This window comes from Falco peregrinus, chromosome 2, assembly GCF_023634155.1.
Source record: "Falco peregrinus isolate bFalPer1 chromosome 2, bFalPer1.pri, whole genome shotgun sequence".
Lineage (NCBI taxonomy): Eukaryota > Metazoa > Chordata > Aves > Falconiformes > Falconidae > Falco > Falco peregrinus.
This window is the reverse complement of record NC_073722.1, coordinates 22101592-22129361: the sequence shown is the minus strand read 5'-3', so window position 1 is coordinate 22129361 and position 27770 is coordinate 22101592. Positions and strand designations below refer to the sequence as shown.

At 39.6% G+C, this 27770-nt stretch overlaps 1 protein-coding gene across 4 annotated transcripts in view; it reads right to left on the bottom strand.

Annotated features, from left to right (window-relative positions):
• The window catches only part of LOC101915116 (bifunctional heparan sulfate N-deacetylase/N-sulfotransferase 4), a 161046-nt gene that overhangs the window by 78543 nt on the left and 54733 nt on the right, over window positions 1–27770 (bottom strand). For 3 of the 4 annotated variants that reach the window (XM_055796839.1, XM_055796842.1, XM_055796840.1), the window contains one exon: window positions 11234–12478. In XM_055796839.1, coding sequence (XP_055652814.1) covers window positions 11234–12214 — 981 coding nt within the window. In that variant the 5' untranslated portion in view covers window positions 12215–12478. Of the gene's footprint in view, window positions 1–11233; window positions 12479–13489; window positions 13662–27770 lie in introns of all 4 variants that reach the window. The other variant, XM_055796841.1, reaches the window with a different exon arrangement.

The window sequence follows — 27770 nt, the reverse complement described above, 5'->3', positions numbered from 1 at the left end:
TAATTACCCGTAAGACCAAAAAATTATTTTGTACTTTTTTTGGAGAAATGAATTAATAGCAATCAACAATCATTTTAATGTAAGTATTGCAGAACTAGTGAGGGTTTTTTTTACAATGTCATGTTCAATAGTAAAAACAAGAATGTGAAGGAAATACAATTTTAATAAATGAAAAGGCACTTACACAGTGAGGTCCTATGCAGATGAATCTCCAACAGTTAGAAACCCTGATTTTAGGACCGCTGTATATTCAAGCACAGATAGAAGACTAATTGTAAGGAGAAGTATTACTTTATTAGGACAATGTTTCCAGAATAAAAGGTTGTCACCATAATAAAAATGTAATGTGTGGCTTCCTCTCTGTGGGTGATGATACTACAGGCAGTAGTCCTCCAATTACTTTTGCTCCTTATCTCTATGAAAATCTCCACAGAAACATTGCCTTGTGAATCTGGCCCAGAAGGAACAAAGTTTTATTCCTCTCAACTCCTGTATTTATGTAGTAATTGTGTTTTCTGCCTGCAGAAAATGATTACAGTTGGATACAAAGCTATGCTACATCCATGTACATGGCTTGGAAAGGGTACCACCGTGCATTCAGAACAGGCGCCGTAAAAGGGATGCATAGATAGCAGGGCTAATAGATGTATGGATAAGACATTAAAGGCCACGAAATTAAAATGAAGGGTAAGCTAAAACTGATGTTGGCATCTTGCTACTGAACTGAGAATAGGCGGTGATAAAGAAGCAGGGGGATTTACTGGAGAACCTTGCTGCTGTGAGCACGTGTGCAGCAGTAAATAAATGGGAGCTCTCCCAACTGGCAAATGAGAAATCTGTACTGGCAGCCAAAAGGCATGAAAGAATCATAGAATCAATCATAGAATTATTTAGGTTGGAAAGGACCTTCAAGATCATTGAGTTTAACAGCAAAATGGCACAGACTAGAAAAGACAGTATAGATCTAAACCCAAACATAGCTCTGCTTGAGTGAGAGTCTCTCTGTGAGGGGGTTCAATAGGAGCAGGGCAGAAAAGAGTGATCTCTGCAAATGGAGTCGGGGTGCCCTGTACAGCAAAGTGGGGGATTGCTTTGAGACGTGTTAACATCTAACCCTTGCCAGGTGCTTCCAGGTATGCATGCAGCACACAACAAAAAAAACAAAGCAATCTCATGAAATTCCTAAGCAAGGAGGCTCTGGGAGTCTGTGGAAGGGGAAGACTTTTCAGGAACTTCCCAGCACTATGGTGTCCGCATTTTCAGTGTTCATGTGAGCACAGACAAAGTTTCATGGGTGCTGCAAACTGCTAGCCCCAAATCATGTCAGCACTGTAGTGTGTCTTGGTATAAATGTTCCAAATCACCTCTAGTATGGAAACAACTGAGGTGATTGAAACAGAGCTTTATACTTACAGCTACAAGTACTACCCTGCTCTCTGAGCACAGAGAACAGGCTTCCCCTCCTCCCGGGACTCCAGCAGCAGCATGCGCCATGAGGATGGAGAAGAAGGCGATCTCCCACATTTTTCTGGTTCAGCCAGCTATACATCTTGGCAGCGACAAAGAAAACCACCCTAAAACCAGCTGAAACTGTAAGAGGTACTGAAACCTAACAGTGCAAATGGATGGATCAGCACTGGTTCAGTGCTAACCTGGTGTGCACAGATGTCAGCTTTTCAGGAGACTGGCATCTGGACAGTCAATCATCTGCAGTTTATTACCATCGTCCTTTGAAAGCCCTAGCAATATGCATTGCCACAGGGTCTGATGTAAAGCAAGAGACTGACAGACACCACGTGGTGCCCGAGACTCCTAAAGGTGCCTGTTCACAGAAGCTGGCATTACAGCTACGACAGGTGTACCTACTGGACCTTCCTGAGAGGTCCATTAAACACCAGCAAATAATGAAGGGTTTACGCATCACTTACTATTGGTGCTCTTGGTTTTAAGGTGGAGAGCCCTCACATGTGTCTCCACAAAGGGTTGGAGAGTTGCCATTCCAATGATCACAGGTCACAACCTGATGATCAGGTCTAACTAGGCAACATCTGATGGAAAACCGCAATGCATCATACAGTGTTTTATTACAGCTGGTGCTTTTACAGCAAACCCTGACTGCTTTACACGATATTACCTTCTTTTGCTTGGCCAGTCACCAGAATATTATCTGGTGACATAAACATAAAAGGCAGGATGATTTTCTCATCAAATTTGTTTCTTTGTGTATGCGCTCATGATAATTGCAAAAAATTCCCCAAAATCCTCTGATGCACAGACATTCCCTTCAGCAGTGAAATAACTTTAATACTGTCACAATTTCAAATGTTCAATGAAATAATTCATTTCTTTGTTTATTTATTAAAGTAGCTACACACAGTCATATGAACTCTCCCAAATAAAATAGTTTCTTAAAAAGTGAATTTCTCCAGATGAATCAATGTGTTTGTATGCAAAGCACTATTCTCTAACAAACCCTGCTGGAAGCAATATATGAGTCATTCTGACTATTCCAAGCTATGCATGACTCACGTTGAACGATGGAGTCAGAAGGTCATTTGTTCTTATGTCTCTGTAAAAGTATTTGGAATCTGTATATGTCTAGAGGAAAAGGAAACCCTTATGAAAATTGTACAGCCCTTTGGGAAAAACCTAAATCTTCTTGTAGATGAATGTGCAGCTCACTAGAAGCAATGGTCACATCCTAGGTCTTGACCAAAGGCATTTTTTCTGAAATGAAGAAGGAGGTTTGGCTTTGAAGGTTATCCTCTTATCTGGTATTGCAATCTGCTTAGGATTTACCAGTTTTGAAGTTCTATGTGCTGACATGTGATGTTTACCTTCAGGAATGATAATTAATAGACAGTGTCCATCTACTGGAATGTAATTTTGCACTAGAGAGGGACACCAAGTCCAGCACTTGAGGTGCAGCTCTTGCTAGGCTCTTATTCTGCCCTCTGCATAAGCTGGAAATTGGTAACTTTTACCTAAAAGCCCTTAGATTATTCTGCCTGTATGGAAAGAAGACAGGTGGAGATATACAACATTAGAAGTAAAAGTATTAACTGAAGGCACCTGTGGACATATTCATGGAAGAGACAAAGAAGATCATAAGATTTAATTTGTGTGAGTGTATGTGTATATAGGTATATGTGTATATAGATAGATAGATAGATCTGTCTAAGGATTTTAAATCAGGCATAGGAGAAGATTTGTTTCCCTACTACTTTATGATACAGAAGTGAGCAGATTATAAGATAACTCTTGCTAAATATTTTAAGTTTCACAGTTCTCCTTTTCTCTTTGAGATTTCTCTATTATCTCATCTGTTTGTCCGTCCTTCCATCTATCCACTCTTTTTCTGAACATCGCCGTTATCAAGTCATTTGAATAATGTCAATGATACTGAATTGAGCTTTTGCTCTAAGTGTTGATTCTTCTGTTTGCATTTGGATGACAAAGGCATATTTAAAGTTACTTAAGTAACACTGCTACTAAAGTAACTGCATTATGTATGGAATTCATGGTAATGTGTTTATTGCTGCATCAAGTGCTTTTAAGGCAATAATTATAACTGCTCTTAAAGTTTGCATTGGATAGCCTTTCTAGAAAGGTATTTGATGGCTTCATAAGTGTTATTTTGCTATACAGGAAACAATTATTATTTCTCCTTTTTAACTAATATGCATTGTCTTAAAACTCAGGTTAATGTAGGTCTCTTGAGAGGCTAATATAAAGCAGCCATGTTTTTTCCCTCCTATGATTCCCTAAATGTTATGAAAATTATTTATATTACATTAAATGAAGCTAAGTTTAATAGAGTACCATGTATATCCTGGAAATATAACCAGTATGATAGATCCTATGACTTCAGAATTATTTTGTAGAAGGGATTAAAAAAAATAGTACAAATCCAGGAAATTAGTGGAAGTGTAGACAAAGGAATGTGTCACAAGACAGTGATGCTGAGCACAGGCTGTGAACACCAGATATTTCTGTATTAGGCCAATGACTAAAAGCCCTGCCTTTTCTATATTTTAAAAGGTATTGTGCTGTTTTCTAAAATTTCAGAACTGTTAATATTTTTCAAAATTAAGTTATATTTAGTTCTTACAGCCAGTTAAAAAGCTGGAAAGACAAAGGTTGATTTTTCTGGGTTTTTTAGTTCATTTGTTTTGTGAAAGATTAAACTTTTTTTCTTGGGGAAAAAAATTCAGATTTGTGATGTCTGTGGTGGTTGTACAAACAATATCAGATTGCACTGCTTGGAGTCTTGTAATCCTGCAGACAGAACAGTTTGCTCTCTGGGACAGGAGAACACCGAGCGAGTTTCCTAACATTCACAAAAATATTGCTTGGCCCATGTGACAGAGGTACGCTTTTAATATGGGACACATGGAAGGAACTAGTGAAAGGGCTAGAAAATTATACCTGCTAGAATTTGTTTTCTGGCAAGATTGTATAGAACACTGTCAAGACCTACCATATCTTCAGTGGGAAGATCTCTCATCTGGAAGATGAGAGAACCCCAAATCTATTATAATTCAAGCAGGGTACTTGGATAGACAGTCAATTCGCCAGGCGCCAAGGAGAAAAATAAATGTTTTGCTGATGGCAAGGGAATTGTGGGGTTTAGCTACATCAGTACTGAAATTCTGAATGAAAGAACAGTTTTTATCGAAATGAAAAAAGTATGAAATGCTTTGTGTGATGTATCTTGACAAGGCACTTCAGCAGTATTCAACACAAATTATTGCAGAGAATCGGGTGATTCAAGAGACCTGAACAAGGAAAATATTGAATGAACTGTCATCTCTGCTGAAGTAGAATGAAGTAGACACTCCCATTTTGTAAAAGATTGTCTGATTATTAAATATTTCTTATAATGCCTTCTCAGCTGCTTTTTAAATTAATTTTTAAAGTCCTTAAGACCACCCAAAAGTAGGAACTCCAGAATTTTCTTTGTTGTGTTCTTCACTGCCACTCTCAAGTGCTTTAAAAGGTGACATAAGGGCAACACAGCCTATAATGACTAATGCTTGGCCATCTCCTCTAGCTTCCTATGCCCATACATCTTCTGTTTTTAATTTCTCCCTGTATTGTCCATTGGCATGGCTACTTTACTATCAGGAGTTTGTTATTACAAAAAGGCTACGGGGATGACTATAGTATCTCACATTATCAGCAAGGAAGCGATAGCTGTTCACACTTCTGCTGAAGTAAAAAGCCACAGACGAATGATTAAAAAAATATTTGCTTCTAGTGCCTATTTATGGCACCAGGTGTTTCAAATTTTGCTCAAGCACTGAGGATTTTGGACATTGATATGGAGTAAGTTTGGAAGTAACTGGATGCAGTCTGAGGTATTGGGCTGCTGCAACTTCCATCATCATCTTCCCTACAGTTGGGTGTGAGTGTACAATGGGTACAAGAGTAGAGCACCCAGAGAAACTATTCCTAGAAACCTGAGTTAGAAATCCAGGTACCGACTATAATCCTCCCTGACTCTTAATTCTGGTCTTGGCCACTGCTGGCAATTTTTTTACAGAAAACTGGGCGTATTCCGTGACACTAGATGCCAAATTCTGCAAAGGGATGCAGAACTGCGCTCTTGTCTGTTGTTAAACAGAGCTTCCTCATCCACACGCCTGGCTTGGGTCCATACCACCAACTCCAAATGGTACGAGAGAGAAGGCATTCCAGCGGAACTGAAGTAGGAAAGAGCACTGGTCTACAACAGTTTATTAAATTCTTTCTTTCAAGGGGCATTTAGACTTTGCACAGGCAGGCAGGGAGGATGGTCTGCATGCAGCAGCATGAAGAGCTTTACCCACCCTGTGCCCACCCGCAGCATTATACTGACTATCAGTCTGCCAGGGCTGGTGATATGGCCCAGACTTTTCTGATTATCCCACCTGAAAGCAACTGTCCTTGCAGAAAGATCAGAAAAAGCATATGCTGGAGAGATTCAGTTATTGCGCTCAGCCTCCTGCTGAGCCAGTACTCTTTAATTTGGAATTATCAGAAAAGATGCAACTCCAACATGAATTCTTGTCTTTAAAATACTAAAATGAGCAAGAAATCACAGCCTTTAAGTATTCAAGGCATTGTAATGATGGTGAAGGTCAAAGACAAAGTGCAGACTTGTGGAAGTGAGGAGGTGTCAGAGACTAATGTAATTCTTATTTTCACTGAAGTGGACTGAAGCTTAGAGTGGAGAATGCAGATGGGCTGGGCTACTCAGTGCTGCAAGGAGAAGGAAGGACTGCAGTAACACAAAGGACATTCCCAAGCATTGCTCCATCATTTAATTGTATCTCAGAAATCACAGGGATGCTCCTGCCCTTACAGCAGCAATTAGAGAAAACACAGAAAAGGGAAATGTAGCTTTTAGAGAAAAGGGCTTTTAGAGAAAAGGGCTTTGTGATATGATGGTGCTGGGACCAGCAATTTCCATTTGATTATCTATCAGCTCCAGCTGAGGGAGAGTGGGGGAAGAGGGAGGCAGGTGCCTCCTGAGAGAGTCCACCTGAAAGAAGGCTATAGAAGGGAAGCTGTACCGTAGGACAAGTCCTAGATTTAAGAGGAGAGTAGAAAGTAAGTGGCTAATGTGTTTTGTTTTGTTTTGATTTGGTGTTGGGTTTTTTTATTTATTTGTTAAGGAGTAAGAGCCTGAGCTTGTCCTGTGATCTTGCAGGGTTTTTTAAATGAAAAATAGAAAGTGTGTTTGCAAAAGGTGTTGAAAAAGCCCAGGTTCCTGAGTTGCGCTGTTGCTGGGTGAGTAGATATTGTACTAGCTCATACTACAGCAACAAAACAAAGATTTCAGCAAGTTCATACTACCTGTTTGGGTAATGCAGCTCTGTTTGTGTTCAGTTAAAAGGAAACTTTAAAGGTTTTCTATTCTTTCTGTATGGCAATCCCAGACACAGCACAGCCAGGTGTTTCTATGTTTTGTTTTTTCTGAATTGCTGATGGCACTGATCCTGGACTTGTGTGGCTGGCAACCAATATAATTTGCAAGTACATGAATTCGGTAATTGTGTAAATTAACTGGTGAATTCTTGAGTCTTTCGCCTTCTAAAATCGAGCAGTAAGATAATATATTGGTAGGAGGGAAAGGGCAAAATTAATTTGCAGAGACTTTCTAGGCTCAAGATGGATCTCTGCAAAGCTTGGGAAAATAGCTTTCTGTGGCTCTGCTGAGCTCCTGTTTAATTACTTAGCCACATATGACCTTGCACAACTTCTGTAATACAAGGGACTAGGAGATCTTTTGTGATAAACAGAGCCCATAATAACTCTGTTCTCTAATCTGTTTCTCTAGCTGATGCCACCCTTTCTAAAACTATATATATATCCCTGAAGCACCTAAGTGAGAAATGGCTTTGTGAAGGGATAAAAACATTTGAGTTGCAGGAAGTAATTACATAGGAACACTGTTAGTTTTCTTTTTACGGTCACATACAAATACTGTTGTCAGAAGGTTCATTTCTAGTTGTGTGTCCTTTGGGTTGGCAGTTGTTATGCGTTTGGTCACTGGAAGGAAATACCTAAGAGGCTGAACAGAGTGGTGTGGCTTAGCTGTAATTTTCATACAATTTGGGAGGTGTAAAACTGTTCTTAATTTTTTTTAAAGATTAAATATTTTTAAGATTAAGATTTTTAGAATTAAAAAAAACTTTTAAAACTCTGAATCCTGGAAGATGCTGTTTGTTGTTATTTTCAAGATATCTAGTGGTGTGGACTACTTTGTTTTTAGCTGGGTAAATGTGTGCAGCATTTAAAAATGAAAACTTTGAGGTTTTCTTGCATGCATCTGGGAATCTGCCAGGTATGAAAATGTTTCTAGGGACACAGGTGTGCATGGCACCTTAGGAAAGCCTAACAGTCTGTGTAACTCTGCAAAACGAGCCTACACTGTTTGCAGTAACAAATGCTAAGAACTGAAGGAATTGGAGTAGTAGTGGTGTGGCATAATGCAGCGGATTAGACAGTGTTGAGAAGTTATTTCATTACAAGTACTGCTTTATGTGGTTCTCTTTGTTTTTGAAAGCACTGTGTAAATAACATGCTTTCTTTTATATTGGTGATGCTGATGTTTTAAACTTGCATTGCAGGGGGTGGCATGAAATGAGTTTTGAGGTGCATGACATTATAGATGTGGACTGTGGTTTGTTGGGGGTTTTTTTGGTTGGGAGCTTTTTATTGTTTGTTGAGGTTTTTTTTTTTTTTTTTTGCTTTTTTGGCAGGGTTGTTTTGGGGGTTTTTTTTGGTGTTAAATATACCTGTAATATGTAGTTCAGGAAAGAAGATGGTCCAAGTTCTGCCACGTTCTTCTTGAACAACATACAGAGTCTGTGCTAATCCCTCTAGCCATCAGAGCCATTCACACTTCCACCCTTATCATACCTCTACCAGACAAGGACAACCTGCCCCTAAATCTCACCGTGCCTCTGTGTGTCAGAAGCACCCTCTCACCTGCCATGAAAACACAACCCTCTCTGAGCAGCTGGCTGTAGATGCCACTTCAAAATGCATGGCAGGTACTTTGCCATCACTTAAATATCAGCCTCTTAAATATTGTCTCCCTTTGCTATTTTTGCCTTTCAAGTAAAAAAGCTGCTCTGCTTTAAGGGATGAAGACAGGCCCACTGGTTCTTAATTGCTTTCTTCCCCAAGTGACTTGGGAGATTGTTCTCTAACTGGCTGTAATTATCCTTTACTGTAAACTAACCAGAGTACACTCCGATTTCGGCGTTATGTTCATTAGCAAGCATCCCCTTTTGAATGTTAATGTATTCTGGGAATGTCCAGTGTATTAGAACGGACTGATTTGTGTAGCAAGTGTTTGTGAAATACCCTAAGCAACAAATCTGTACTGGGTAACTGCTTTGAAATTAAACCCATGACGTTAAGGATAGAATATCAATCGATGGTCAAGTTGCAGGGTAGATTTATGTGTGAACATAGTCTGAAAGGAAGATAAACTTTTTATTGTCCCCAAAAGAGCACCTGATGGAAAGGTTGGTTCTGAGCCTGTAAAAGACTTCTCCCTGTGGTTGGTGTCTGCAGCGTGATCTCTTGTTTGAGGTGAAGAGGGGATTTATCCCATGGGTGGCACTATTGGTAGTTTTGCAATGGAAGTGGGCTACTAATTTAGCACTGGAGAAATGTGAGAAGACTGAGTTTCCCTTCATACCTTGACTCAAACATAATCCATAAAAAGATGACATGCTGCACACACCTTTAAAAAATATTTTTAAAAAAGTCTGAATCCTAGCAGATGCTGTCTGTTGTTATTTTCAAGATACTCAGCGGTATGGAGTACTCTGTTTTTAGCTGGGTAAATGTGTGCAGCATATAAAAGTGATGCCGAATGTTTTTAGCAGCTACAGTTCTGCCATCCAGCTCCTAGCCAAGCCCCTGGATCTGGAGTTTTCTGCCATGTCTCCTGTAATGAGTAATGAACCATGGCTGCTCTGCCAAGCACAGGTGGAAAGGTTTGCTAGTAATGTTGTCAATCACTGAATAATAAAGGCAGTAACTTGGGGGTTTTCTGCCTAGTGAGATTATTCCGGTCAAAGGTATGATTTGAATTTCCAAGTAACTTTGTGTGGACACTCTTCTTATAGTAATAGGGGGCTCTTAAAGCAACGTTGAATAATAGACTTCCTTAGTGGAGCAAAAAAGTCAGAAAAAGACGCTCTCAAGAATGTGCAGACAGAAAGCTATTGCTGAAAAACTTGTTCCACAATTGCCTTTTCAGTTAATTTCCTCTTGTACACAAGCCTTTTTCAGAGCATTTTACCATATATTTCTGGAAAGAGAGCACTTTATCACTGAGCTTGTGCACAGTGCTCAGATCTCGAGACACCGGGCACTTGGACTGCTTGATGCTAGAAATCAGCCCTGATGAGCATTCATACACTTGGTTTGGCTATTAGAATTACCCAAACTGTTCTGATGAGCAAAATTGTTTTAATTGTTTATGAGACTACTGCTTTTCTGGGTATTTTGACACCTTTCTTCATGATCTGGTTGAGGAGGCAGATGAATATAGAAGTTGTAGAAGTGTAAATAAGAATTAAGAAACAAAATAGGAATCCAAGTTTAAAAAGAAAAGGCTTGCTTGTTGCTCGTGAAAGCACTGGGGTATTACAGGAAAAAAACCCACCCTGTAGAATAAAGGCTTGAGAATGTGATGTTGCATGCTTAGGAACTTCAATTAATCTCTGAATATGATGATTCCCACATGTGGAAAACTGCAAGGAAATAACTGTCATGCTACTGAGTTCTGCCTATTCTTTCCAAGTTGCATACATTTTTGAAAATTACTCTGAACAAATCTAATATAATCCCTGGATACTACAACAGACTATGAAAATAAGTTTAAGAGAGCCCCTGAAGAATAGTTGTGGCCTTTTCACTGCATCAGAGGTTTATGTCATTTGCTGAAGTGTAGGCTATGCTTCCATCCTATCACTGGTAACTTTAAACGCTTGCCTGCTAATGAAAATTATCCTGCTAATTCTTTTAAGTCAAAATATGGCTGCAACTTTTTCAGGCTTTTTTTTTTTTCCTCTTCCTCTTTTTATCTCCCTCCCCCCCTTTTTAAATACAGTGATAGTTATGTGAGATTTAAAAAGGAAACCAGCTTCTATTGTTCTGTCTACTTCAGAAATAGTGAAAGAAAGAATACAGAAAATGCCTATAAATGGTATTTTACATATATATATATATGCCACATACATGTGTATATCTCTACGCACATAGGGAAAAAATTAATGCAATGTAAAACGTGTTGTTACCTAAAAAATCAGATATCTCAGCAGCAAACTTGCTCCAGAAACAGAGATCCTTTTAGTTAAAGAAGGATCTTTGTTATGTGAGGTATAAAAAGTTTCTGTTGTTACCCAGTTGCTCTGAGAAGCCTTTAAGTAGAATCTATGTAACCAAGAGGCAGCCAGTACATTCACTATATGCATTACTGTATGAGGACATCTCTGTGTCGGCGTATACACACATACATGAAAATGCATCTTTGTATGTATGTGGGTAAACAGACTTTTAAGGTAATCTCAGGTTATGGTTTCTGTTTCTTCTAGCTTCACTTGTGCACCTTCAGCCTTTACTAGGAAATGGAGCTTGCCAGCTTTTTCAAGCTTTGCCTCTTTTTAAATACCCATTAGCACATACACGTATCTGGGAGGCTGTTCCCCGGTTGTTGCCTTACCTTCACATCGTTGATGTTCATCCTCGTTCCCTCTTTTCCGACAAAGATGTCATCTATGTCAACCAGAATGTACCTATCCAAGGACAGTGTGAGCTTCTTCCCTGACAGGAAAGAGATGGCATCAATAAAGATCAGTTTGTGCAACCAGAAGGTCAGGTTGTTTCCAAAAAGGACTCTCTGAATTCCATCATGGAGCCCCAAGTCTTGGATGACGGTTGCATACAGAGCAGCCTTTGGCAGTGCCACAGGGGGTGGTCTGGAGGTCTGTAGTTCGGTTAAAAGCACAGGTTGATAGGTGGAATGGTTAAACTGGAAAACTGTCCAGTCTTCGCCAGGCAGTGGACCCTTCTCAACCCTTGGTGCTTTGGTAATGCGCAGCAGGGGAGACTGGGGGTTTACCACACAGTCTTTGAGGGCTACATTATTGTAAAGATGTAATGGCAGTCCTTTCAGTTTTGTACTCGGGGAGCTGTTCTCGTTGGCTTTATGAAAACCAATTATACTGACACTGTATTCCACACAGTATTTTTCTAGAAGCTCTCTATTCCATGAGTCCATGGATACGTACTTTAAAATATTCTCATATATAACAATTGTGTATTTTCCTCTTCCATTATCTGTGAGAGGTGGAATATCCCCCTTAGCTGGTGCAATGACCATGTGGTACTGAAATCTGCTGGATTCAAGGATGGCTATGATGTCTTGCCCCAGCTGGGAGTACTGGCTTTCCACAAACAGCAGGACAGTGGGATTTGTTTTAGATGGATCAATTGGCTTGGCTGTTTTGAGCTCCACAGACCTGTATGGTAGAATTTTGAGGTCTTCACACTCTGCTTCTCCGGTGGTTTCCACAAGGGCCATTTCCTGCTTGTAGCCAGTGTAGAGGTAATAGGCAGAAATCACGATACTTGCCAAGCAGAAGGTTGCCAGGAGAATGACCAGTGTTCTGAAACTTCTGCGGAGCTTTACAATTAGATTCATCTTTCGCAGGACTTCCAACCTCTGTTGGACTTGGCGCTTTTCTGGTTCTCTCTTCCTAAAGTGCCATCAGAATGAGGAGATGCAGAGGTGCTGATTCCGCTTCCAAGACGTTCATGTGACCATTGCAGTGCATTTATGAAGCTGTCGGGGAGTTTATAAAGCTGTCAGAGCGGGAAGTCAAAGGATCAGGAAAGCTGGAGTGAAAGAGGTGTTCTCTGAATGCAGCAGCTGCCAGTAATCAGTGAAGGGGACTCTTAACATTATCTGCAAGGGGATGCAAAACGAGAGTAAATAAAATAAAATCTGTAAAGCAATTAAAAATGCACATTAATAAAGGCAGTGACTGATACTGGTAATCTGAGTTAAGAGGGAAGTTTATGAACGGTTCAAGGACCACTCAGTGTCACTTGCTTTCTTAATGTGTTGAGATAAGCTGCATTAGACAGCTCTCCCATATTCTTAGGTTATAAAAATAGTCTAATCATAACTTTTTGAGGACATGCATCTCTTTGTTTATGGGCATTTCTTAACTAAAATGGTTCATTGCTATTGCAAATGTGAATGACTAAAGATTGCAGGACCAAATTAGGACAAAGTAAATGTTTGTTAAATTTTGGACCACGTTCCATATCAAACTCAAACTACATAAATATTTTGAAAGGGGCAAAAAAAAAATCAGTGTTGGACTGTGAAACTAATGAAGCTGAAGTGAGAGACACAAGAGGACTGTAAGGAAAGATTTGTATGGGTTTCTCTCCAGTTTCCATTCTGTACCTGGAGTGATCAGTGTTTTACAGTCTATTCAAGGACTGTCTAGAATCATAAAGATTTTGCACGGATTTTCCAAGTGAATGAATAGGCTGTTAGAACCGCAGGGTGCAGCTGTGTGTGCCTCTGCCTCCGTCAGGGATTGAAGGGAAGTGGTATGTGCCACAAGGGAGTTGAGCGTTGGGTGGGCACATAGGTATGTGCCCTGAGCCATGACAGCTCCAGTTAAATGACAGGGGCTTTGGACTGTCCCTGCTGTGCTGTATGACTGAAGTAAGAGGTCCTTAAACCTGACTGCCTGGCCAGCTCTGAAGCCTAACTCATGTTCAACCTAATCCATCATTACCCTTCAGCCTGGTAGCTCAACCTAAATTCATGAGAAATTACCATTGGTAACAATAAGCCATATGACTTGGAGGCAATTAAAACTAACTAAATGAACAGCCCATGCTGCTCTATGGATTTAAATAGGAATTAACATCTTTCTGAATTATTTATATTGTTTACCTCTTGGAACAATGTGAGACTGTAAACAAGGGATGATTTTTGAACTGCAAGGAAGAAACACGCTTTCCAGGCAGATACTTGCCAGCTGATGTGTCCTCCTTCATTAACTTGGATTACACTTGTGAGTTTCATTCTGAAGAGTATTCATTCATCCCAAGCTTTACACCTAAAACTGGAAAATGCTTGTAAGACAGGTATTGAAGAAATTTGTCTAGCAGTATATTTTATGAGTCTGGTATAGCTCTAGGAATTCCTTGATTGTGTCAGTTCAGGATCTTAAAAATACAAGTGAAACATTTTAATTTGGCTTTAAATGCCTTGTATATCACTCTTCCAGTACTGGAGTACTCCTTTTGGGAGCTTATCAAGAAATGAACAGAATGTTGAAGTAATTGTGAATTAATAGGTCTACTTGCTCATGAGAGGCTTCTTGCTGCTCCTGCAGGTTAGAGAGCGGGAGTTGTTGCGGAGGCTGCTTGTGACTTTGCCAGGTTCAGGTTTTTATCTGCTTTACCCTTCTCAGTTGGAAGCTTGCTAGGGGATTAGTACCCCTGTAGCATGGGCCATTGATGACCTCGCTGTGTCACACAGCACTGGCCAAAGGGTGAGCAAAGGGGGTGGCTTATCCATGGACAGAATTAAACACAGAACATTTTTTCTTATTCCTGTTTAGTAATGTCTTATGTAGGAGAGAAGAAATAAAAAAAAGACATCACCATTCTCACTAGGAAATAAAATCATCCTGATAACTGTAAGAATAGTTGTCCCCCTTTGGTGCTTCCCTTGTTTCGCAGTTCTGTCTGCTTGCTGGGATCTCGCTGCTTATTAAATCTCCAATTAAGATTTTATCAAAAGATAAAACTGGATGAAGTGAAGCATCCTCTGTGAGGCGTGTTCCAGTTTCGGTGATGTTGATGAGTCACTCAGCCCGACTGGGGGTTTATCGGATCAGGAGCATTGCTCTCTGTGGGAACGGTAGCCTCGCTGGGTGGGTAATCTGCCCACAAAACAGCTAATTGCAACAAGCCTTAGTTTTGTTAACATGAGCTAGGCAGGTAGCTTGGAAACAACAATTAAAACCCCCTCTTGACTCTGCATCCTCTGCTTGCTTTCAGCACTAGAGGGCAATATTTTCTTGCTTTTTAGCAGACAGCACCTGCTCACCTCGACTCGCAGAGCAGACAGCCCTGCAGGCAGGCAGGCTCCTTCCAGAATGGTCTCAGAAATCCTCAGGGCAGATAAAGCACCTTAATTAAGACTCTTATGTTTAAAAATAAATAGAAAACGGGACTTCTGCTCTAAGAAATCTGCCATTGAATCACACTGCATACTTATCAAATAGCTTATACCTGTAGCACAAGGGAGTAGCGTGCATGGAGACCTAAATTTGCACATTTTTTTCCCCGCTGTTCTGTCCTGATGGATCTCCCAAGCACTGGTATTGCAAGCTGTCAAAAAAACACTCTTTGTGAGCCAGCTCTCTGCTGCTGCTATGGCTTGTATTACTAAAATATGACAAGCCCCCGACTTTATATTAGCCAAAGCAAAAATATGGTCTTCATCCCAAATCATTTGATACAAATTGGTAAAATATCTTCCAGTTAAAATATTAGTAATCAGATTTAATGTAAACTAGTACACCTGCTGTATGCAGATGTACTAACAAGTGCAAGTATTCATGCTTATCTAGATGTCTAAATACTAGAATTGACAAGGAATTTGAAGTTGCACATGGAAATTTGGCATTGGAGCAGATCTCTTTAGTTTGCACATTGTGTTTGAACTGCTCTGTTGAACTGATTATACTGTTCAGTTAAAAAAAAAGTGTGAAGTAATTAAAGTTTATGAAAATAAATCAGCTATATTAGCCATTAGTGGGACATTTTGCAAGGCATAATTGGAAGTTAAGTGCCATTTGTGCCTTTGAAACTCTTCCCCTTAAAGTTCAACAGCTTTATATTCACTCAGAAATTCAAATATCTTTGGAGTATTTCTGTGCTATATTAATTTGAAAAACATGAAAATAGGCCATATTTCATAATTAGTGTTCCTAATGTAGTTTCATTTGAGAAACCAGTGTTTAAGGTCCTGTGTTCCTATGGTCACTGATGAGCATTTATTGACTCGTAAAGCCCAAAGCTGGGTACATCTGATGGAGGAATCAAGGCTACATTCATCCATGGTTGGTCCCTCAGTAGGTCTTCAATCTTGTGTTCAACTGACTTTCTAGATATGGGGCCTTTCCCCAGAAAGAGAAGAACTTTGCAATATAACTGTTGGGATGCCATAGCTCTCTGCAGGAACCGTAATTTTTCTTTGATTCAGGCAGCTAAAGGAAAATGGAGGTTTAAAAATTGCTGCCTGCTTGCTAAATAATACTTCCTGCTTCCCCATAAAAATGCATTTGATTGATGATTAAAGCATACTGATTTTGAAGATGATTGATTGGGAGATTAGGGCTCAACTATTTAAAACTGATAGCACAACAGTGAAGAGAAACAGCCTCTTATTAATACCATGTGTTAACATTGCATTAGGAATTAAAGCTGATTCTCTTATGGTTCAGTTCCTATGTGTGGGCCTTCTCAGTGGCTTAGTGATTTAACAAGCATCTTGACCAAATAAGGTGCGACTCATCACGGGGGAATAGACATTGCAGAAGGCAGCTACGTATTGCAAAGGTAGCTATCAATTGCTAATGAGAGATGGCTGAAATAATGAAGTTATTGCCTGGGTAAACAGTAAGACTCCATGAAGAGTGAGAGCTGCTACCTTCCATCATCCATCAGGAGAAACAGGTGATAAGCGAGCAGTTTGGTTGTGAGAGCAGGCCAGCAGTGTGTACTTGGTGTGTGGGCTGGCAGCCTGACAAAAGGGCTGGGCCAGCACCACCCCGCAGGACTGTTGTAAGCTCTTCTCCTTTCCTTACCTCTCTTCATAGGTAGGCAAAGGATCTCTGATCTAGCCCTACTTGTGGGAAGCAGAGGTACTGATGTCAAGCAAACAGTTGTGTTGATCTGTCCTACAGACTGAGCTAATAGACTTCACGCCTGCAGCAGGTTACGAGTGTGCTGCCTGTGATAGCACTGAGCAGAGGAGCAGGACACTTGTATCGCTGCAATATGGTAATTTCTAGTCTCCTGCCCGCACCAGAGCGCAAGGCTGTGTGGAACACTCTACCAATAATTCATCTGGAGGCAGGCCAGAGGTTTCCTCTCATCTTATTCCAGCATAAATCAGAAGTCAGAATGTCTTTTATTTTCTATATATAAAACTTCCCTTTAGGCTAAAAAATTATTGTAAACTCTTTCCTCTTTTCCTTCCTTTCTAAGCTTGTATGACTCCTGCCATTTATTAGCAGCCCAATGATCCATGATACCTACTTGCTACTCCTTACATATGACTGCTCATTCAATACAGAAACAAGCAAACTGGTTTGAGTGAAAAATGACTCCCATTGACCATTAGCAAAAGTTCAGGGTTTCTATTCACTGCAGAGAAAAACCGCTTCTTTTTTTTTTCCCTCAGAAAAGTTTCCAAGAGACTTCTTTACTGAGCTCATGAAACAGGGATACTTCTTGAAAGTAACCTTTTTTCTTTCTCCAGCTTAATAAAGTTGCAATGTGTTTTCTGTTTATAAATGGGGCTTTGCTAATGAGGGTGGTTGATGCCCCCTGTTCATAGTTTACCACAAAGTTTTAGAAAACCCTTTTACCTAGGATAAGGACAGCTTTTCAGCTGATAAAAACTGTTGCAGGTCTTCTAACATTGTTCTAACTCCCTCTTACAACCTCTGAGTGGAGAGGCTGCTCAGCACTTTCAACTCTTTTGTTTTCAATGCATAATCATCTGTAAGGTAAAACACCAAATTTCCAGTATTTTCAGCAATTTTATTGCTCTATTGTGCACAAATAATCTTGTGTGATTCCAGAAAGCTAAATGATGCCAGAGATTGAACTCGATAATGAATATAAAGCAAAGTGTACGAAATACCTCAGCTTCTGCACTCAATGAAAGCTGGCACGATCTTAGGCATCAAACAATACTTGGAGGCAAGCTATTTGACCCTTTTGACTTGTATCTTTCTTTGGCTTTAAACTTTTCCAGATGATTTCAGAACTTGGAGCTTTGAAGAAAAAAAGACTCCCTGGTAGAAAGGCAGCTAAAGGCATATTTGGAGATGGGTTTTACACATGTACATGTAGGCACACCCCCCTGCACCTCTTACTGTGTATATAAGATAGTTGGGAAATGTGGTGTAAAGGTATTTAGGAAGTGTGTAAACTCTTCACTCTTGACAAACTAACACCATTCAATCACTCCAGACAGATTCATGCAAAGCTAACAGTTTGTTTCACTCCGGGAGCACCAAAGTTTTTTATCATGGTTAGTATTGTCAAGTATGATTTGGAGCATACTAAAAGAGTGGTTTTCTTCCTTTTCAGTGTTTTACTAATCTTTTCCCTACTGAGTAGGGAAATTGTGACTAAAGAAAGCCTTGTAATAATTATTTCTATTCCTTTAATACTTCCAAAGGTATGCAGATAGCCACCACTGACTTATGACAAGACCCACTTTCTTGAACACATATGATAGATGTACTGTCGTAACAGCATGTAAGCAGGCGTATTTTGTTCTCATTAATCCATACATGATCTGAAGTTGCTGACTTGCCAAGTGTTTTTTTCCTTACTGATGCTTTTAGACAGGTAACCATAACCTCTGTTAATGATACTCCCCATGCAGATATTCTACATGAATCAGTGGGATACTTTCACAAATGTGAACTAATGAGATTATAAGGATTTCTGTAAATCCTCTCTCACAGAATTGTTGCCTCCTTTGATTCTCCAGCCCATGTGTAACACATCATGTTGCTTAACTCCTAGTAGAAATTTATTCTAAGTTTTAACCAGACCACACTTCTGGTGAATGTTGCCTGATGTTCAGCCTCTACACTTCTTTCTTCTGACCCATTAACTTCTAACAGTCCCACAGTTGTTTGGACCACCCAGCAATGCACATAAATATCCCATCTGTGATGTTTCAGTGACATTTCCCCCAAATGTCACAACTTACCAGTCTCTAACATGCCAGCATTTTTGAACATACATAGCCGTAATATTTCCTCAGAAATCACTGACTGCTGATTTTTCTTGAGTGTCAGGTGGGGAAGCTCCTAGAAATCAGTAACAATCAAAGTACAGTCTTAGGAGGACTAGGCATGAAAGAGAACCTGTTTATATATTTTTTTCTTGACAGAGTGGCTCTAGTCACCATCACAACAGCTAGGTGTTAACGACCACATTCACCTTTTGTGTGGCTCTATATGTGGCAAAAATGTTGTGAAGCGATATCTAACTATACCAATCTATCAAAATAAACATAATATTTTGCTGTCATCAGGCAAAACACCTTACTCAGCTATATGGCCAGACTTAAAATAATAATAATAAAAAAAGTATTTTCTCAGTGCTGTTTCCAATAAATATGTCCATCTTGCCTGAGTGATGGTAATAAGATCTATCGCTTTTCACCAGTAACTCATAAAAAAAATCACAAAAGTTAAATAGCATTATCCTTGGGTACAGGCCTGACTTTTTTTCAAGGAGACCCGTGCCTGAGCTGGAAGCAACAGCCATTTGCTCTTGCATAATGTCCTTCAGTGGATAGGTGTCTTTGCTAACCTCGTATGATCTGTAGAAAACTGAACTACCAAGGATGAAATGAAAGTTTTGAGAGATGATCTCAATGTCAGCAGCTTACTGCTCAAGCCATGATGACAGAGCCAAAATGTCATGGAAGAAAGTTGTGGCTGAAAATACAGCAGAGATTGCCACGGTACAAAGTTGTGTGTGACCTACAGGATTGAGTCCTTGGAGTTGCTTTGCTTTCCCAGTGGGATTAATGGAGAGTGCAGGTGTAATGAACACCCTATGATTGCCTCAGTCCTTTTGAATGAAGCCAGTGAATAAAAGCAGGCTTCACATGTTTTCCTGAGGCAGCCTGCAAAACATTCCTCATGACTTGACGCAACAAATCTTCTGATCTTGCTTGGTTAATGGCTCTTCATCACTTTTCAATTCATAGTTTAATGCTTCAATGGAAGCCAATTTGAATTCATTTAACTTTTCAAATAAAACTTTTGTGAGATGCCGTATCAGATGTTTTATTACAGTCCATCTATTCTGTTACTGTTTTCTACTTTTATAAGGCTGTCAATTAGCTATCCAGTTTCAACAGAATGATTTGTGTTGTGAATTCAGTTGAGAGACAACATTTGTGCAATATAATGGCTGCCTAACTAGAATTGCTTAAAGTCAATCAATGCAATAGTCAAACTCTGTACATCTTGTCTGATCATATATAAAAGCTGAGGCATAAAAAAATTTTAAAAATCTTTTTATAGTTCTATTAGCATCTAAATAACTGCAGATTTTCTGTATCTATTTTGAGAACATACCAAGGATTACAGATTTGCTGGATAGCTATCGAAACTTTACTTTTTGAAGGCTTCTTGCACAAAAAAAAGTTTAAAAACTCTCTTTTTAATGAAGAGGCCTTGGAATATTCCAGGCTCCGGAATAGCTTATTAAAAGATAAACTCTTTGGTCTTATACACTTTTTAATATTTTTTTTTGGTAGTACTTGATGGTTTCCCGCACTTTATGTTTTTTCTATCGCTTTCATGTGTCTTAAAAATGTTTGCCACCATACAACAAAATTAAAATATCTCCATCTTTAAATCAATGACAATATATTTCACTGAATAACGTGTTTTGTGGTGTCTGTATCCTGTCACAGGGACTAGCTGTGAGAAAGTCTGATGTGGTCACATCTGTGCTAGGAATTAAAAGGAGGCTACTAACTTATTTCAGAGAGACTACTGCTGTCACATAGTAATGATCTATTACTACTGCAAAGGAAGTCTATTTAAACCCAGATAACAAAGACTTTTTGTACGTAAATCCTTAGAGCAGCGTGTTTACCACATGCAATTTAAACAGAGGTTTATTCTGAGTTTACTCAAGCCAGATTGCAACCAGCCAGAGAACGTTTTCAGGCTCTGGGTACGTTGACTCATTAGAAAAGCTACCCTATATTTATTCTTTAAGTAAATTCTACTGGAGTCCTCTCTCCTCATCTTCATCGTTGTTGGCTGAAGGCTTTGGTTATCATTGAGAAGGATTTGGTAGAAAAATTAGTAGAATATGTAGTGGGTGAGTTCGGTCCCAGCAACCTCTGATTAGAGCAGGGGTGTGGACTAGAGCATCACCTAAGCCATCAGTGCTGGTGGCAACCTGGCAGGTCTTAACCAGCAAATAGTGGTAATGGCTTTCAAGCAAAGTAGGGCAAGCAGAGAGGATGAAGCCAGGGTGACCCTCCACATGCCTCTGTGTGTGTGTGTGCACATCTTGGACTTACAGCATTGTTCTAAAGCAGAAAATTCAGTCACTTCCACCTTGCTCATAAAATACTTGCATTTATCACTGCTTTATTACATGATGGTTTGGGGGCAGAAAGTTAAAGTTATAATATCTCTCCTGTCTGTTTTTTATATATATTTAAATTGCTTAAGTTAGAGGCTTAGACCTAGACTAGGTTCCAGCAGTTCTTCAGAAAATTCTGGGTCTTATTACCAGTTCTTTAAAACTGGGAATGTTAGCTTTTTGCGGGAAACAGTTATGGCTGCACATATTACCGTTCTCAGGAAAACTAATTTAGACAGAGAAACCTCATCATGTACTGAAAATACTACAATACCCAACAGACTCTATTTCACTTTAATGCATTTAAGTATTGCAGACACAATAGTCCAAGGAAGTTTTATGAAAGATAGTAATAAAAATTCAACCTCTTTTTATCCTGAAATGGTTGCATGTGTATTGTTTGCCTATCAAGAGGAAAAATACCGAGTGGTGAGAGGATAAGGTAGGGAGCTCAAACTTCGATTTCTGTCTCTTTCTGTCACCAACATAATTTATTGTCCTCTGGAAGCCACAGACACATTTATTTTTTTTTTCAGTACTTCAGTTTTCCTGTCTGTGTTGTAGGAATAATATCCTTTTCTACCTTTACACAGGTATTAGCTGTAAAATGTTCTAAGATCTAAACACAAACAGTGCATTTAAGAAAGCCAGTGCAAAATTCATACTTTTATGTGCAGTCAAATGTATTTGCAGTGTTTGCTTCCTTTGTCATCTTATTCTTCATACCCTGGTTAAATTTCTTTGTGTTTATTTCTGCCACTATTTTATAGGGTTTCTCTGAGAGAAGCCACTTTGTCAGTCAAGAGAAAGATCTCTTTTGAGATTTCTGGTGTGTCATCTGTGACCTATAGATACTGTTTTTCTTTTGGTTCAGAATATAAACAAATGTGTTCTTTCAAAAGATCTATTCTTTGTTTTGTCTAGATAAAGTTCAATTTAGAAATGTCACTAGTAGGATAGGGGTCCTACTTGGGAATTCAAGGGATTTTTATTTTTTTTTGTTGAGTCACGCTAAGCTCAGAGACTGGAACTAGAACTAATACCATTAGAGTTGTGTGATAGAATAGCAAGGCTTTGATTAACCTGTTGTTTTCATGAAAAATCAGTTTACTGAACTACTGAGGCATTAACTTATTTTTGAAAGGGGTGTGTGTGGAATAATAATAAAAAAAACCCCAACAGTTGTCAAAATCTTTCTGAACGTATTGCCCCTGCACCAGGCTGGAATTAGTTATGTTTCTTTACGTTCCTCTCCCCTTCTGTGGACTGCGTGTACAATTAAACTGTGTTTTCCAATGTGCATCTCCAGGATGCATCTTGGAAGAGGAAATCTAGCCTGGCTTTGTGGTTTATGGAAGGAGCTTACAAACGAACAAAATGTTGTCTCATTAGTTGACACAATGATACACTGTAATCCATAAAGTTCTGGCTTAGTATATATGCAGATTTTTAATTTTCTGCCCAAACATAAGTATTTTCTATGGAAGATAACATCTTTTCAGAGGTACTTCAGTTAAAAATCTGAATAGGCAGAATGACTGCTGGTGATTCTTGTGGGCACGTAAGCTTGCTCCAAAGCTGATGAAGACTTAGTCTTATGGGGCTCTGAGAGCATCAAGTGTTTTGAGGCATGCACTGCTTGCTTCGCTTGTCATGCGGGCAGTACATACCGCAGAGGTCTCTTGATCTTTAATTGTGATTTCTCAGGTACAAATTCGAGTAACATGCACTGCTGCAGATAATTTAGAAATAGAAAGGTATGGGGAAGCAAGTCTTGGCTGATGTTGTGTTAGAAGATGATGTTCCAAAATCACTGCTTTCCAGTCACTAATGAGAGAGATCTCAAGGAGGAGGAATGGTTGCTCTACCAGTTCAAAACAAACCTGGACCCTCATCTGCTAACAGACTTACTGGCTTGTAGAGTGCCCTGTGCAGGAGGAGACTGCACGCCATGTGTGTAAACGTGGTTCCACCCTTAACAGTGCAGTCGGATGTCAGTAGAACAGTGAAACCATTTAAAATGTCACAACAAATACAGTCTACTGACTAGTAATGAATAAAAATGCCCTAGTCCATTATACCAGCTGTTTAGGTAGATAGAGTGTAGGTAGCCTGGCACAAGCATCAAGGCAGATGGCTCTGCTTTGTTTAAATTAAAAAACAAACAAACAACAACAAAAAAAACCCAACCCAAAACAACAACAACAACCAAAAAAACCCTAAACAAAACTATGGGAACTTTAAAATGAAAGGTGACTAGTAAGTGTAACTCGGGTATCTTACCCAGAAGCCTAGATGCTACTGTACTTTTACTCTCATTTCCAAAAATTTCTGTCTGAATCACTGACCACCTGCCCTCCCCTCTGGTGGTTTAGGGGGTGATAAATACCTCTGTGAGAGAGAATAAATTCAAAGAATACACCGAGGCTCTGGAACTCGAGCCCTGCCCCTCTCCTTGCAAAGTATGGTCCCATGCAAAAGGAAAGAATGTTGGATAAAACATCCCCTGAAACTAGAACATAGAGGTGGGTGCATATTTCATGACAGACTGTTTTAACTTTCCAAACAGTTGCCTCTTTTATGGCCAGCAGCTACTATTAATTATTTATCAGAACACTTATTTATACACTAAAAGCTAAATGCAATCCTTTCAGTGGAAGTCTGGCAGAATGCGGGTTGAAATAAGTAATTGTGGATAGTCCTTCAGGAGGATATGTTTCATGCACAGTTCTGCTCAGGAAAGAGCCCGTTCACATTATTCTGTCTGCTGTGTGTCTGATAATGATATATACATATGGGAGATTAAAGCCCAACCATTAGTAAAATCTCTATAGCTGCAGATGCATTGGTCCTGAGCATTAGCTGTAGGTGTGTTTCTCTGTGCTCTTGCGGGCTGTGACAGGATGGCAGATGTTCCTCTCATCCCATGGCTACGTAAGAACTAACTGAAGTTGCAAGATTGTCCTAGCAGAAGTTCTGCAACAGCAGCCTTGGGTGTAAAAGCATGCACTCTGTAAGTTTAGCTGTACCATGGTCTGGGACAAAGGCATTAGCAGTTGGATGTGTGCAGATTTTAAACTGCTGTCTGAGTTGTACTGTCTGTTTTGGGGCTGTGCTGTGGAGTAGCTTGTCTTAGTGTGTTTTCAGGGAGGAAAGAAGCTTGCGTGGGTAGCCTCCATGTGACGTGAAGAAGCAAAGAGAGCAAAGTCTTTACTAGGTCATGAAGAGCAAACCAGAGAATACAGCAGGCTTTCCTTTGGCCAAACAAAGCCAGCCAAGTACCGTTACTTCATCAGCTTCCAACGAAGAAGAGGGATCCCCTTTCTTTTTGCTTCTGTTTTTCCTGAAAGAAGCCCTCCCTGCCCTGGCTTCTACTAGTGTGTTTGCTCTGGCTCTGCAAAACCCATCCTTACAGTAGAGGAGGGAGGATTATTTGGCTCCACTTGCCTGCACTCGGGGAGAGCAGTTGTGACCCTTCCTGTAGCCAGAGGGAAGGAAATAGTTTTAAATACTTCTCTCTGCTCCTTTCAGAATTGAGTTTAAATCATCTCATCACAATAAATTACTTCTGGTGCCAATGTGTTTTCTTTATCAAGTACTGACATGGTTTCTACACTGTGTTGCTGTTGCCATGTGATTCTGGTGGCATTACTATTTAGATAAAATACTACTAGCTTTCTATAGCAACTGTTAATTTTAGAAGATCTGTGATTTCATTGTAATTATTACTGACAGTAGTTGTAAAATGGTTTAGATTGACGTGCATAGATTTCATTTTCTTCAAGACCTGATTTCTTTCTTTTGATAGTTCAAACAATTTTTCTAATTTAAATGTTGACATAGAAATACAGAATTTATTTTCCATCTATCTAGCGCTCTTCTGCATAGCGGCTTATGCTTCATGAGGGGCATTGCATTAACATCTCAATAGGAAAAGTGGATTTGTTGCTGTCACATGAGCACTTTCCAGCCTTTCTCAAAATGTGAGACAGGACACATTAATGCTCCAAGCAGTTTCCATCACAGAGACCCTCCTTCTCCCATTGTCCAGCCCCTCAACCTGCTCTAATGGTCCTCAACTGCACCCTAGGCCTGAGAATAAGCGATCTGCTAAACTACTACTTTACATGGTACTCCTTAATCCTTGCAAATGATTTCAAACCCAGGCTTCCCTCACCTTGGAAAGTGTGGAGAGCCCTCGGCACATTTTAAGCTCAGTTCCCTGTTCCTGAAATGACTCCACAGGCTGGCGAAATTGCAGCTTTCTGCACAATTCTGAGTAATCTTTTCCTTCAGCCACCCAGGCCCCAGCTTGAAATGCTTTGCTACTCTTAGCCCAGGGTTTGCTTTGTTCAGAAAAGCCAGTTTTGCAGGTATGGAACACAGTTTTTTGGATGCACCTAAGAAGCTGAAGCATTATGAAAGCTTTGTAGAGCAAACGCTTGATAGAAGCAAACATCAGTGTATACATGCAGTTGAAGCTCAGCCAGCTCTATGGTCATACAGGCAGTCACATCAAAATTGTTTGTGGGCTAAATCAGAAAGATTTGGAACATAAATTATCTTTTTTTTTTAAGAGATCATTATATTCTTTCCTTTATTGCTTGTAGAAAAAGAAAATGAGAAACATTTTTTTTTCTGGTGGCATATGGTTAAATGCGTTTTTTTGTTTAACTGAAAACTCAGTCAAAACTACTACAAACTCATCAGCATTTTCCTTGATCAATATTGCCCTGGGTTTGCAATATGTGGTCATGTTTTCCTTAAAGTATCTCATCGTACCTCTGAGAATTCCTGTACTGTAAGCCTTAAAATATATATATCTTAGCATATTTTTCTCCCACTCATAGTGAATGATAGCTGAACTCTAGAGAAGCTCATGATTCCCTGCATGCTGCTACATCAGCTAAGTTTGATTAGTGCCATTACAAAGAGCAATATAGCAGATATCACAACATTTAAACATCCATAAAGTTTTAATAGAACTTCCAGAACTTTATAGTGTGAGTTAACAGGGTGTTTAGATGGCAATAGAATTATATGTGAGGGCATATATATGTGTGTGTGTGCAAGTGGTCAGTCACTCAAGTATCCTGCTGTGTGCTTAGATCTAAACCTTTTGATTTACTCCCAATATAATGGAAAGTTAGAGGAGCATTTCTCCAGCCTCACAGAAAATAGTGGTGTAAACAAGATATCAACATACTCCTGCTTTCATTTCTGAGGCTTTCAGACATTAAGCATTTATGAATAAAAAAAAAAAAAGCCATGTTCTGAGGAAATGGCACAAAAACTAATATATAATCTTAAAGTTCTGCACAGAGCAATGCCATTAGGAACATAGAATCTAATTGAGCAGATCATATTATTTGAATTTATAAGATTCAGAAGAAAACTGGAAGCCAAGAATTTCCTTCATTAAATGCAACTTGGCATTCCTTCCTCCTCACCATCCCGTCGTCCCCCCCTCCCCCACCTTCTTCAGAGCAACATTTCAGAACGCAAGTCAGACAGTGCAGCTTGGCTGATGGTAAATGTGCGTGCTCAAAGTATACAGATGCGATGGGGCAAGACAGGGAAGCACCTGGCAACGTTGCCAACTATCTAAACTTTATCAACACGGAGATTCTACTGTTCTTCCACAAGCTGAACAACTTACAGCAGGAGGGTCATAATTAAAAACTACTGAAGAAATGGGAGAGAAAATTACTTCTCCTTTGCTCTGATAAGATTCAGAGGTAGAAAAGGCAGAATAACCTGCTACCTGGGGTAGGCCAGATTCTGCAGCATTTATTCACAGGAAGGGAGGGTCCAATCAATGTGATTAAGAGCTGGAGAAGTTAGTAAAAAAACAAACAAACAAAAAAAACCCCAACAACACCACCCCCCCAAAAAAAAATTAAAAAAAAAAAAAACCAAACCAACTATATGGTAAATTCCCTGGGGAAAAGAGAGCTTAATGAGTGTGGTTTTCTGTATGTATGTGTGGTTACATTAGTGTAGTGCTTATAGGAAGAGACTTATTCACCTCTAAATATTTCTCCTTTGAGTGTTTATTCCCAGCAGCAATGACTTGGAGCCGGTGTGTCAGCTCTAAGATAAAAATGCTGGGCTGCTGCTGGGCTCTGGCTCTGTAGCCATCTAAAGAGCAAACACTGATTTCTTCAGTTTACCTCTGAAACAATTCTCGCTTTCACACTATGAATGATGATGTTATTTAAAAACACACACACAAAAAACACCCCCACCCCCAAAACAATGTTGCTTATGGATGTTGTTTAGATATCAAACTGCCGAAAGCAAGCAGATCTGCAGGTCTTGGCTTCCTCACAGTACAAATACTCGTACTTTAAATAATGTGTGTTTACTATATATCCAGGGAAAGCTTTCACACTGTCATTTTAATACTCTAATTTTGCTTAACTTTGCTAGATGGTAGCAAATACAGCCAAGTATATGGAGCAAACTAAAGAAGAATCACAACCTTATCCTCTTTCTTCCCTCATATAACTTGCCATGCTGTAACTTCTATGGTCTTTCATATATTTAGCTACACAACTGTTTTCCCTCTGAGGACGCACATCCCTTTACATCAAGGGCACTTGCATGCAAACATGACAAAGACTATCTCAAACTTTCAAATAATCCTTTGAATGCCAGGCTCTAGGCAGCTTTCTGAAGTACTTACTATACATAATTAGGCTCTAGGCAAAGCATTTTACACACTGTGGATATTTATAACCTGCTTGGGAACTGTTTTCTTGTCTCAAAGTACAGGCACTGTCTATACC